The sequence below is a fragment of the Tupaia chinensis genome, unplaced genomic scaffold (genome assembly GCF_000334495.1).
Source record: "Tupaia chinensis unplaced genomic scaffold, TupChi_1.0 Scaffold000184_1, whole genome shotgun sequence".
Taxonomy (NCBI): domain Eukaryota; kingdom Metazoa; phylum Chordata; class Mammalia; order Scandentia; family Tupaiidae; genus Tupaia; species Tupaia belangeri.
This window is the reverse complement of record NW_006159659.1, coordinates 4936906-4949629: the sequence shown is the minus strand read 5'-3', so window position 1 is coordinate 4949629 and position 12724 is coordinate 4936906. Positions and strand designations below refer to the sequence as shown.

The following is a 12724-nucleotide window of genomic DNA, read 5'->3' as shown; positions in this document are numbered from 1 at the left end:
CACACTGGGTGCGTGTATGTGTATGCCCAAAATCCTGAGAGGAGAATGGAGGAAAAGGAACTGTGGTATGGTCATCCCCTCAGGGGCCTGATTTCTCACTTTCCCTTTTCTTTCTCTCTCCAGTGAGTGCATGAGGCCTATGGCAAAAACCCAAAAACCAAACCAAATCAAAAACCAAATCAAACCAAAAATCTCAAGGCAAAATATCACTCTCCCAGTACTTGTACTTAAATCCCAATACTCAAATCCCAATCCGGATCCAGTTGTTTATAATAGATGAATGACATTTCTTTTATTTGATCTGAAACAGTTCACCTGTTACCCTGTTGTATACAGTTTTTGCTTTTATAACCATCTCATCTTGGAAATATAGGCATATATTCATGGATGTATATATGTAGTCATATCCATAATAAAGTTTATCTGTATATGTATGCATACACATATATCTTGCACACATGTTTAAAATAATATGCAGAATTGGAAAACCATTCACACAAACATAATAAATAAATAAATGAAAAACAGTAATATAGAGGAAACTTTAATAGGATATATCCTGAACTATTGAAGGTAACTGTATCTTTTAGAGAGTTGAATGGGATTGGGGAGTGGAATAAATACGTTTCATGTACATTAAACACTTCTGTGTGTGTGTGTGTTTAATTGCTAGAGGGAATGTGTACCAGTCAGAGAGAAAGAAGGCACTTTTCAATGTGGCATGGTCATGCTACATGGTCATGCTACAATCCTCCTTTTTCCATGTTGCCAGGATTCTGATTTACATGCACATGCACCTGGTGTGTTTCCCAGGGCCAGGACTTGTGGAATCTGGCTTCCTTAACCACTATGCTACAGGGCCAGCTCTACTGATTTTTAAAAAAATAAGAATGTATTTTTTTCCTGCTGTTTTTATCACGAGTCTCATTACTTAATTGTGAGTGTTTTAAATAAATTTTTAGTTTATTTTGCAAATAATGGTATTTTTGTCTCTTCCTGTACAGTATTTATTGCTCTTTTTACTCTTTCTCTCTCTTTTTTTTTTTAAATGCTGGAGGTCATGTGCACATGCATGAGAAAATCAGAGATTGAAGGGGAGAAAGCACTCCTGAATGAGGCCTGGTCACACTGCAATTTTTTTTCCCTCCAGTTTTGCATTATGTCAGGATCCTGGATATGCACACACATTTTCAGTGTGGAGTAGTGGGGCTGTGGCTCAAACTCTGGCCATATGGAATCTGGCTTCCTTTGTGTAGCACCAAGCCTCTCTCTGTTATTTTTTTAACTTTTTTTATAGGATGCATGCACTCACCAGAGACAAGACCAACAAGGGAAGTGAGGAAGCATCCCTCCGGGAGGGTGAGCTCACTACGATCTCTTCTCCTTCATTGTCCTCTTGAGACTTAGGGCATGCACGTACACGTGCCTACCATATTTTCCAAGCCACTGCATCCAGTACTTGAACTGCACAGTCAGCCACATGAAATTCAGCCACTTTAACCTCTATGCCATCCATTGGCTCCTCTCTTTTTACTTTTTATTTTTTGAGAGGTTTTTGCTATAGGGCGTGTGCACTCTCCAGAAAGACAAACAGAGACAGAAAGCGAGAAATCACCCCCACAGGGGGGACTGGCCAACCCACCGCAATTTTTTTTCCCTCCAGTTTTGCATTATGTCAGGATCCTGGATATGCACACACATTTTCAGTGTGGAGTAGTGGGGCTGTGGCTCAAACTCTGGCCATATGGAATCTGGCTTCCTTTGTGTAGCACCAAGCCTCTCTCTGTTATTTTTTTAACTTTTTTTATAGGATGCATGCACTCACCAGAGACAAGACCAACAAGGGAAGTGAGGAAGCATCCCTCCGGGAGGGTGAGCTCACTACGATCTCTTCTCCTTCATTGTCCTCTTGAGACTTAGGGCATGCACGTACACGTGCCTACCATATTTTCCAAGCCACTGCATCCAGTACTTGAACTGCACAGTCAGCCACATGAAATTCAGCCACTTTAACCTCTATGCCATCCATTGGCTCCTCTCTTTTTACTTTTTATTTTTTGAGAGGTTTTTGCTATAGGGCGTGTGCACTCTCCAGAAAGACAAACAGAGACAGAAAGCGAGAAATCACCCCCACAGGGGGGAATGGCCACGCCGCCGCAATCCCTTCTCCTCTATTTTCCTCTTGGGACCTTGGGCGTGCATGCACATGTGCCCAGTGTGAGTTTTAAGCTAGCAGGTCTGGGACTTGAACCGTGGTCGATTATGTGGGAGTTCAGTGACATAGCCATTACACTAACTGCTGGTCCCTCTTTTTACTCTTGATTAATCAAAATGGCTAGTACTTCAGGATACTGCTAAATAACAGCGATAGTAGCTGGCATCTTACCTTCTTGTGACTTCTAGTATCTTATCATTTAAGTATCTTCATTGTATAAAGAAAGCACTTCTCATTCTTTTGGCCATTGAGGGATGGAGGGGTGAAGGAAGGTGAGAGTGAGGAAATGTAAGATGTTTTCCTGATTTCAGGTGTGAGGAAGCCCAGGGCAGAGGGACTTATGCTCTATTAGTCATTTAGAGTTCCAGACAGATGACCTCTGATTGGAATTTGGTTTCTTTATAATTCAGAAGCAGTACATAATTCCCAGCTATTGGGATGCTTTGAAGGCAGCTGAGCTGTGAGGTAGTCAGCCTGTCATAGCATCTATCATAGCAGAGGGCAAAGTGACCTCAGAGAAGAGCAGGAGGTGGGTCCCCTGAGCTGCAGCAGAGGAGGTGGGAGCAAGCATGAGACCGTCAGGCCCTATCAAGCTGAGAAACCAAGTTACAAGTCGTCTCTGCCTTGAGCATTTCAGGTCAGTATCACATGCAGCCACCAGAGGGCAGCACAGGGACCCTAATGGACCTGAGCTCCCTGCTTTGATATTTCCACATGCTATGTGACAAGAGTAGCTGGGGACAGGAATCAGGAATACCAGCAGCGGTCCCACACTGTTCACATTTTAGGTAGGGCTAACTTTTAACCAATCAGGACTAAGTTTCTTTCTTTGTCTTTACTCTTGATGTGGGGGTAGGGGAGTAGTGGAGATGGTTTGTAAAGAAGATGGAGTAGTTTCTGGGAACCAGCAGTTAGCGTAATGGCTATGTTGCTGGACTCCTACGTAGTTGACCGCGGTTCGTGTCCCGGACCCAGTGGCTTAAAACTCACGCCGGGCGTGTGTGCGTACGTGCCCAAGATTCTGAGAGGAGAATGGAGAAGGGGCTGCGGGGTGACCATCCCCCCTGGGGGGTGATTTCTCGCTTTCTGTCTCTATGTCTCTCTTTGTCTGTCTGGTGAGCGCACACGCCCTATAGCAAAAACCTCTCAAAAAAAAAAATAAAAATAAAAAAAAAGAAGATGGAGTAGTTTCAAATTTTCTCTGCAGCTTCCTTTCTGTAAGTCCAAGAGTCAAGGTTAGCAGTTGTCTTTGTGGTTTGGGATTGGGGATGTTTTCTCATTTCATTGAAGGAGAAACTTTCTTCTTTATTTTTCATACTTTGTTTTTAGATGGTATCCTAGCAAGGAATAGAGTAAAAAAAATATTTGTTCTACTCTCTTTAGCCAGAAGTACCTTATGACAAATGTCTTGCTTTAAATAGTGTTTTATAACTGTAGTAGAGTTTTGTACTTCTCTGCAGACACATTGTTACATTAGCACATAATTTGTGTGTGTGTGTGTGTGTGAGAAAGGTCTCAGAGCAATGCAAAAATACTTTTTTTAAACAAAGAATTATTTTATTTAACTTTATTTTAAAAAAATCAACTAGAGAGGTACAGAGTGAGAGAAAGAGAGGGATAGAGAGAAAGCAAGCTGCCAGGTCTGGGACTCGAACTGCAGTTGGCCATGTGGGAGTTCAGCACCTTTTAACCACCATGCCACTTGCCAGCCCTGTAAAAATACTTTTATCCGTTTTCCTTTACTTATGTGGCAGATAAAAAAAAATATAAATAAAACTTTTCTTTTTATAGTGAGGATTTTTGTAATGATTCTGTGGAGATTCTAATTTAATTCATGTTATAAATAATAATTGTTTGTTTTCTCATAATTGAGATTTAATTTTATTCTCCATGCATTTTGTTCTCAGGTGCACCTTCAGTTGAATTTTTAGATTCTCCAGTTACATCCACGGATCACCCATTTCTAAGAGCATTTCAAGCACCGTCTAGTTCTTCTCCAGAAACACTAACAGATGGTAATGAAATTAAATTGAGAAATATTTTTGGATGTGGTAAATAAGAATATAGAGCTTTGATTAGTTTTTTAGGCTTCTCAGCCTTTTTTTTCCTCCCAGTATTACCACCATTTGACTTCAAGCGAATCTATCATTTTATAATTTTTGGCTTTGTAATTTACAAGAGGGTGCATGAACTTGCTGGAGAGAGACAGAGAAAGAGAAAGAGGAAAAATGAAAATGTACCTCCCATGGAGGATGGTCATTCTGCAATACCTTCTCCTCATCCCTCCCTCCTTTTGGGAATTTGGGACTCCATGTGCATACATCCAGTGGAACACTGGGTCTGGGACTCAAGCTGCATAGTTGGCCATGTAGGATCTAGCTGCTTTAACCACCACACCATTGGCTGGCCTGTTGTACTTTCTTTTATATTGGCCAGACCCTAAGAAAAGGCAAGCAGCTTCATTTTTGTATTGGGAAAAATAGCTAAGTCTCAGAATTATGAGGATTCTGAAAATTTTGGTTTTAGGTTTTAAACCTTATTCTGGTACATGTTATTGCTCTGGTGTTTTAATAAAGGGGCCCTCTGATAGAATAATTACCTTGATCCTTTGAGCATTCCCAATGGTGATGTAGTTCAATGATAACCATAGGTTAGCAGGTTTTATCATGTAAGTAAAGAATAAATAGGGCCAGCTGGTATTAAGGCACCTGGATCTCACATGGCCAACTGCAGGTTTTGAGTGCCCCTGGTGACTTGAAAAACTTGCTAGGTGCATGTACATGTGTGTGCATGCCCAAAATCCTAAGAAATGGAGGAGCAAGGATTATGGGGTAACAGTCTCCTTTGGTGGGCACTTACTCACTTTCCCTCTTTCTGACTGTCTCTGGTGAGTACACTTGCCCTCTAGCAAATTAAAAAAAAAGAGTAAATAGAATGTATTTTTTAGGCACAAGTATTCTATATCTCTTTATTGAAAAGAATAAAAACACCAAAGGAGAAATTTGTATGATTTATTAAGTATTTAGGACTGGGACCAGCAGTTAGCATAATGGCTATGTTGCTGGACTCCATGTAGTCGACCACGGTTCGAGTCCTGGACCCAGTGGCTTAAACTCACGCCGGTGCATGTGCCTGTGCGTGTGTGCCCAAGATCCTGAGAGGAGAAAGGAGGAGAAGGGATTGCGGCGTGGCCATCCCCCCTGGGGGGTGATTTCTCACTTTCTGTCTCTCTGTCTCTCTCTTTCTGGCGAGTGCACACGCCCTATAGCAAAAACCTCTCCAAAAAAAAAAAAGTATTTGGGACTTTATTTTTTTTTTTTTGAGAGAGATTTTTGCTATAAGGCACGCATGCTCGCCAGAGAGACAGAGAGAAGAAAGCAATAAATCACACCCCCCCCGGGGGGGGATGGCCATGTCACAACTCCATCTCTTCAATCTCTTCTCAGGATCTTGGGCATGTAGGCACATGCACCCAATGTGAGGTTTAAGCTGCCAGGTCCAGTGCCACAGTCGATTATGTGGAGTCCAGTGACGTAACCACTATGCCATCTGCTGTTCCTGAGTATTTAAGGTTATTTAAAAAAATTCTCTCATGCTGGGTGCATGTGTGTGCCTCCATGACATAGCAGTTAAGTGTTGTGTAAGCAAATTGGATCCCACATGATTGACTGTGGTTAGAGTCCTGATCCCAGCATCTTGAAAATAGGCCAGGAGCATATGTGTGTTTGCCCAAGATCCTGACAGGAAGGAGAAATGGAGGAAAGATGACCACACCCTATTGGGAGGTGCACTCTCTCTGTCTCTCTAACAATGCACATGACCACTGGTAGTTAAAACTAACTAAATAATTAAAGTTACTGTTGGTTGTTGAGAAAGTCATGACACTTTTTTGCATAGAAAAACACAGAAAAATACATCACGACTTTTCTGACGACCTAATATTTCCCTTTAAAAAATCTGAAAAGTACTAGAGGCATGTGCACTTGTCAGAGAGAGGGAGAGAGACAAGGAAGAAGAGAGAGGGAGAAAGCATTACCCTCTACACACAGTGGGGCATGCTCATACTATGACCACTTCATTTCTCCATCTTGTTGGGTTTTTGACATGCATATAAATGAATCTGGTGTGTCTTCGAGCTGCTAGGGCCTAGATTTGAACTACCATTGGTCATGTGGGGACTGGCTCCCTTAACTACAAGGCCAGAGGGCAAGTCCCTAAAATATTTTTTCAATGATAATTTTCTTTAACTTGTTTGAATTTTTGTATACCTTGATACTTTCCATAAAGTTTTTTTTTTTTTTTTTTAGATTTTCATTATAGGGTATGTGTATTTGCTGGAGAGAGCCAGAGAGGGAAAGTGAGAAGTCACCCCGAATGGAGTATGGCTACTCTGAAGTCCCTTCTCCATTTTCCTGTGAAGATTTTGGGAATACACGTGCTTGGCGTTGTTTTCAAGCCACTGGATTTGTACTTGAACCATGGAGTCAGTCATGTGGGATTCAATGCCTTACTCACCATGCCACTTGCTGGCCCTCCAAATTTGCCAGAGGGCATATGTGCTTGCCAGAGAGAGAAAGAGACAAAGACAAGGGAGAGGGAGAAAATTAACCCCCATGAAGAATGGTTTCGCTGTAACTCCTTCTCTTCATCTCTCCACTCTTTTTTTCTCCCCCCTTGTTCGTGTTTTTTTTTTTTTTTTTTTTTTTTTTTATGATTTTTGCCATGTGTACTTGCTGGAGAGAGACCGTGAAAGGGAAAGTAAGAGAAAAAAACCTTCCCCGTGCTGGGGGGGGGGGGGAAATGGCCACACTGCAATCCTTTCTCCTCTAAGTTCCTCTTGGGATTTTGGACATGTACACACATGCTCTTAGTGTGTTTCTCAAGCTGCCAGTTCTGAGACTCGAACCACATTTGACCACATGGGCCACCACACCACCTTCTGGGCCCAAGACTTCTTAATAAAAACAATATACAATGGTGCTAGCAGATAGCCTAGTGGTTACATCACTGGACTCCCACATAGTCAACTGCAGTTTGAGTCCCAGATCTGGTGGCTTAAACTTCACACTGGGCACATGTGTGTGCGTGGCCAAAATCCCAAGAACAGAATGGAGGAAAAGAGATTGTGTCATGGCTGTCCTCTCTGGGGGATGATTTCTTGCTTTCTATCTCTCTGTCTCTTTCTTTGTCTCTCGAGCAAGTGCATGCACCCTATAGCAAAAATCTCTCTCTCTCTTTAATATATATATATTTAAAAATATAAAAACTATAGTATGCTTATCTATATATCTATATCTATCTATACACACACACACACACACACACACACACACAGACACACAATGAAGAAATAACGATAAAACAATCAAAACCAAGAAAAAGGACACAATTGTGCCAGCTTTCAAGGTTGATAAAAGTGCTGTGTTAAACCTCAGTTTTAACTGAGCATAGTGGTGCCAAGATACAGAGAAAGGTGAGATTAGGTATATAGTTTTCTTTATTAGAAAGGGTGTAGCATGAGTTCCTCATGCTAATGAGTGTTATACTGATGCTGGATTTTTTTCTTTAGTTTTTGCTATAGGGCACATGTACTAACTGCACAGAGAGAGAAAGAAATCACCTCGTGGGGGATGACCATCCTGCAATCCCTTCTCCTCCCTTTTTCTCTTGAGATTTTGAGCACACATGCACCCATGCCTGGTGTGATTCTCAAGCCACTGGGTCTGGGACTTGAACAATGCAGTCCACCATGTGGAATCCAGGTGTCTTAATCTCTGTGCCACCTGCTGGCCCAACCAATACTAGATTTTATAGAAGTCTGCTTAGTGATCCTCAATGATGCAGTAGCTCAGGTCCTCGAAAGCAAGTACAACATGTGGCTAGTTGTTCTGATAGTCATCTATTTAAAAAAGTATTTTTAAATTTGCCAGAGGGCACATGTGCTTGCCAGAGAGAGAAAGAGACAAAGACAAGGGAGAGGGAGAAAATTAACCCCCATGAAGAATGGTTACGCTGTAACTCCTTCTCTTCATCTGTCCACTCTGTCAGGATTCTGGCCATGCACGCACACTTGTTTGGCGTGTTTTTCAGGCCTTCAGGGCCATGATTTGAACCATATGGTAGACCGTGTGGGCACTGACTCCCTTAACCACTAAGCCTTCTAAGTTACCTTTGATAAGAGTGTATACCGTTAAAATACAGCTCTATGAAGGTGAGTCTACAAGAGGTTTAGCTCAAACAATCCATTCTGATCCAGTGATAGACCCAGAGTTTCCAGAGAATGAATAGATTGCACACATTCTAAATAAGATTTTTTATTTTATTTTTCCCAACAAGGCTTTTTTTAAAGACAGTCTGTGGTGATTGTCTGGAGTTACATGTACTTATGTTGCTATTTGAGAGAATTTCCATGCTTTAGAAACTAGAAAAACAGGTATGTGGATTGATACTCAGTTGGAAATGAAAGGTCCCAATGAAAACATTCCCCTGCTGTGAAAGTGAACTTTTCCATGATATTAGGCTCTTGGGTGCTTACAAAGAAAACCAGATTTTCCCTAACAAAGCAATTTTAAATTCCTTTTAGCACATAAACTAGTGTTTGGTTCAAAGTGAATACCATGAAAAATAGCTAAAACTATGTTAATTTTGAAAACATTTGAAGCAGGTTGTATTACCATCATAGTGACTAATACAAAGCCTCAATAATTACCCGTGTATATTATCTCATAAAATGTTGCATAAATTTTCAGTTATAAAATATAAGAAGTCCTTGGACAAAATTGAGTGTACTATGGTATGGAATAGCTACATGCTGTTATTTATTTATTTATTTATTTTTAAAATTATTATTGTTTTTTAAAATTTTATTTTCTTTTATACATTCAATCACATTATTATTTGGCTTACAAGATGGATATTTCAACAGGTGAACATTTTCTTTGTGCCATTAATGCTTTGCTTCCCTATATTTGTTCTAAACGTCTTTCCTCAGACCCTCTTCCTTCACACTCACTATATCTGATATTTACATCTATTAACTATGTTTCTATATGCTTCAGTCAATTAGCTAAAGTCACAGAGTGCAGACACATATATTAAGTGGGGACATGCAATGCCTCTCCTTCATAGCCTGGCTTGCTTCACTCAGCAGTAAATCTTCCATATTCATCCACTTCCTTTCTTCCCCTTCCTGGCAAAAGCCCGGTTTTTTTTTTTTTTTTTTTTTTTTTTAATGGCTGACTGGTATTCCATTGAGTATATGTGCCTCAGTTTTTCTATCCATTCATCTGTTCGTGGGCATTTGGATTGTTTCCATGACTTAGCAATTGTGAATAGTGCCGCAATAAACATCCATGTGCAAGCACTTTTCCGATTAAGTATTCTTCTGTCCTTTGGGTAGATACTAAGGAGTGGGATTGCTGGATCATATGATAGTTCTATTTGTAGATTTTTGAGGAATCTCCAAATTGTTCTCCACAGTGGCCGAACCAATTTACATTCCCACCAGCAGTGTAAGAGAGTTCACATTTCACCACACCCCCACCAGCACTTATCATTTTTTGTTTTTTCAATCTTAGTCATTCTGACTGGGGTTAGGTGGTATCTCACTGTTGTTTTGATCTGCATTTCCCTTACAATGAGGGATATTGAGCGTATTTTCATATGCCTTTTAGCTATTTGTATGTCATCTCTAGAGAGTGTTTTTTTTCGACTCATTCTTCCATCTTTTAATAGGATTGTTCGTCTTTTTTTGGAAGAGCTGCTTGAGTTCCTTGTGTATTCTGGTTATCAATCCCTTACCTGATGCATAGTTTACAAAAATATTTTCCCATTCTGAGGGATATCGATTCACACTAATTACTATGTCCTAATCCAGTTTTTCCAGCACCATTTGCTGAAGAGGTTTCCCTTTTCCCACTGGATTGATTAGAACCCATTGTCAAAGATCAGTTGACTGCATGTTTGGGAATTTATTTCTGGGGACTCTATTCTATTCTATTCCATTGGTCCACATGTCTGTTTCTGTGCCAGTACCATGCTGTTTTGATTACTGCAGCTTTGTAGTATATTTTTGGGTCAGGGAGTGAGATGCTGCCCACTCCACTCTTATTGTGTAGAATTGTTTTGGCAATACGGGGTCTTCTATGATTCCAGACAAACTTTATGATTGTCTTTCCTAGATCTGTGAAGAATGTGTCTGGTACTTTGATTGGGATTGCATTAAATATGTAGATTAATTTGGGTAGAATTACCATTTTGATTATATTAATTCTTCCAATCCAGGAACATGGGATTTCCCTCCACTTTTTTGCATCATTTTCAATTTCTTTTTTTAATCTTCTCATAGTTTTCCTTGTGGATTTCTTTAACTTCTTTGGTTAGGTTTATTCTTTTTGTGGCTATGGTTAATGGAATAACTTTTTTCAGTTCTATCTCAGTCTGTTGTTTGTATATAGAAATGCTATAGATTTCTGGATATTAATTTTGTATCCTGTAACTACTGTATTCATGTATTACTTCTAGAAAGTTTTTCAAAGAAACCATTGGGTCTTCTATGTATACAATTATGTCATCTGCAAATAGAGTTTCACCTTTTCTTTTCCTATTTGAATGCCTTTTATTTTTTCCTCTTTTCTGATTGCATTGTCAAGAACTTCCAGTACTATATTGAAGAGGAGTGGAGAAAGTGGGCATCCTTGTCTTGTATCACTTTTTAGTGGAAAAGCTTTCAGCTTTTCTCCATTCAGGATGATGTTTGCTATGGGTTTTTCATAGATAGCTTTTATTGTGTTGAGGAATGACCCTTCTATGCTGATTTTACTGAGAGTCTTGATCATGAAGGGATTTTTGTGTCTTATCAAATTATTTTTCTGTATCAATTGATATGACCATATGGTTTTTATCTTTCTTCCTATTAATATGGTGTTTTACATTTATGGTTTTGCGTATGTTGAACCAACCTTGCATTCCTGGGATAAAGCCTACCTGATCATGATGTATAACCTTTTTTATAAGTTGCTGGATACAATTTGCTAGTATCTTGTTGAGAATCTTTGCATATATATTCATCAGAGATATTGGTCTGTAGTTTTTCTTCCTTATCTTGTCCTTATCTGTTTTAAGGATAAGGGTGATAGAGGCTTTATAGTATGACTTAGGGAGAGATTCACCCTCTGGATCTTTAGAAATAACTTGAGGAGAATGGGGGTTAACTCTTCTTTGAAAGTTTTATATAATTCAGAGGTGAATCCATCAGGGCCAGGGCTTTTCTTTATTGGGAGGTTATTTATTACTGGATTCAATCTCCTGGCTTGTTATGGGCTGTCGCTTCAAATGACGACGCTGTCAAGGTCTTCTCCGGAATGCTTTATTACCCCAGGCTTCTTACAGTCTTCTTCCTTCTCCCTCCTTCTTTCTCCCCAGCCTTCTTCAGCCTTCTTTCCCCAGCCCACCCGGGCTCCCTATATATCCGTCCCGTGAACCAGTCCTCTTTTGCCACCAGGCAAGCACTGATAGGCTGAGGCAGTGCCTACGCGTTCCGGAACAGGAACGATAACCAAATATGGGCTTGTTTGTGTAGAGGTCTGGGTGCTCTCGGCGCCATGTTAGGGCGGGGGCGCTCCACAATGGGCCTATTCAGACTTTCTATATCCTCCTTGCTCAATCTACATAGATTATATGTGTTCAGGTATTTGTCCATCTCATCCAGATTATCTTGTTTCTTGGCATACAGATGTTCATAGTATCCTCTTAATGTTTTGTATTTCTACTATGTCTATTGTTATTTTGCCTGCTTCATTGCAGATCCAATTCATCTGGTTCCTTTCTCTCTTCTTAATAAGTCTCGCTAGTGGTGTATCCATTTTGTTTATCTTTTCAAAGAACCACTTTTACTTTTACTGTATAGTTTATTTTCTATTTCATTTATTTCTGTTCGTATCTTTATTATTTCCTTTCTTCTGGAGTTTTTTGGATCCTTTTGCCGTTGCTTTTCCATGGTGTTAGGTGGTCCATTTGAGGCATGGTGTTAGGTGGTCCATTTGCCTTCTTTCCATCTTCCTCTTATGTACACTAATTGCTCTGAACTTCCCTCTCATGACTGCTTTAGCAGTGTCCCAAAGATTATGGAAACTTGTGTCCTTGTTGTCATTGGCTTCCATAAATCTTTTTATTTCAGTCTTTATTTCTTCAGTAGTTGTGGAGTCATTCTGGAGTAGGTTATTTAGTTTCCATGTATTTGAGTATTTTTGACTATTTCTCTTGAAATTAAACTCAAGTTTAATTCCATCATGGTCAGAGAAGATGCTGTATATAGTTTCTATGTCCTTGAATCTGTAGAGCCTTGCTTTGTGCCCTATAATTGTGGTCAGTCTTCGAGAAGCTTCCATGTGTGGGTGAGAAAAATGTGTTTCTTGTGGTTTTTGGATGGAAAGTTCTATAGATGTCTGTTAAGTCCATTTGATTTATGGTATCATTTAGATCCTTTATCTCTTTACTTTTTTTTTTTTT

General features: G+C 39.9%; 1 protein-coding gene across 1 annotated transcript in view; it reads left to right on the top strand.

Moving 5' to 3' along the window:
- The window catches only part of FAM221A (family with sequence similarity 221 member A), a 44585-nt gene that overhangs the window by 21132 nt on the left and 10729 nt on the right, over nt 1-12724 (top strand). The window contains 1 exon segment of the mRNA XM_006146663.3: nt 4123-4230. Within this exon segment, the coding sequence (XP_006146725.2) occupies nt 4123-4230 (108 nt within the window).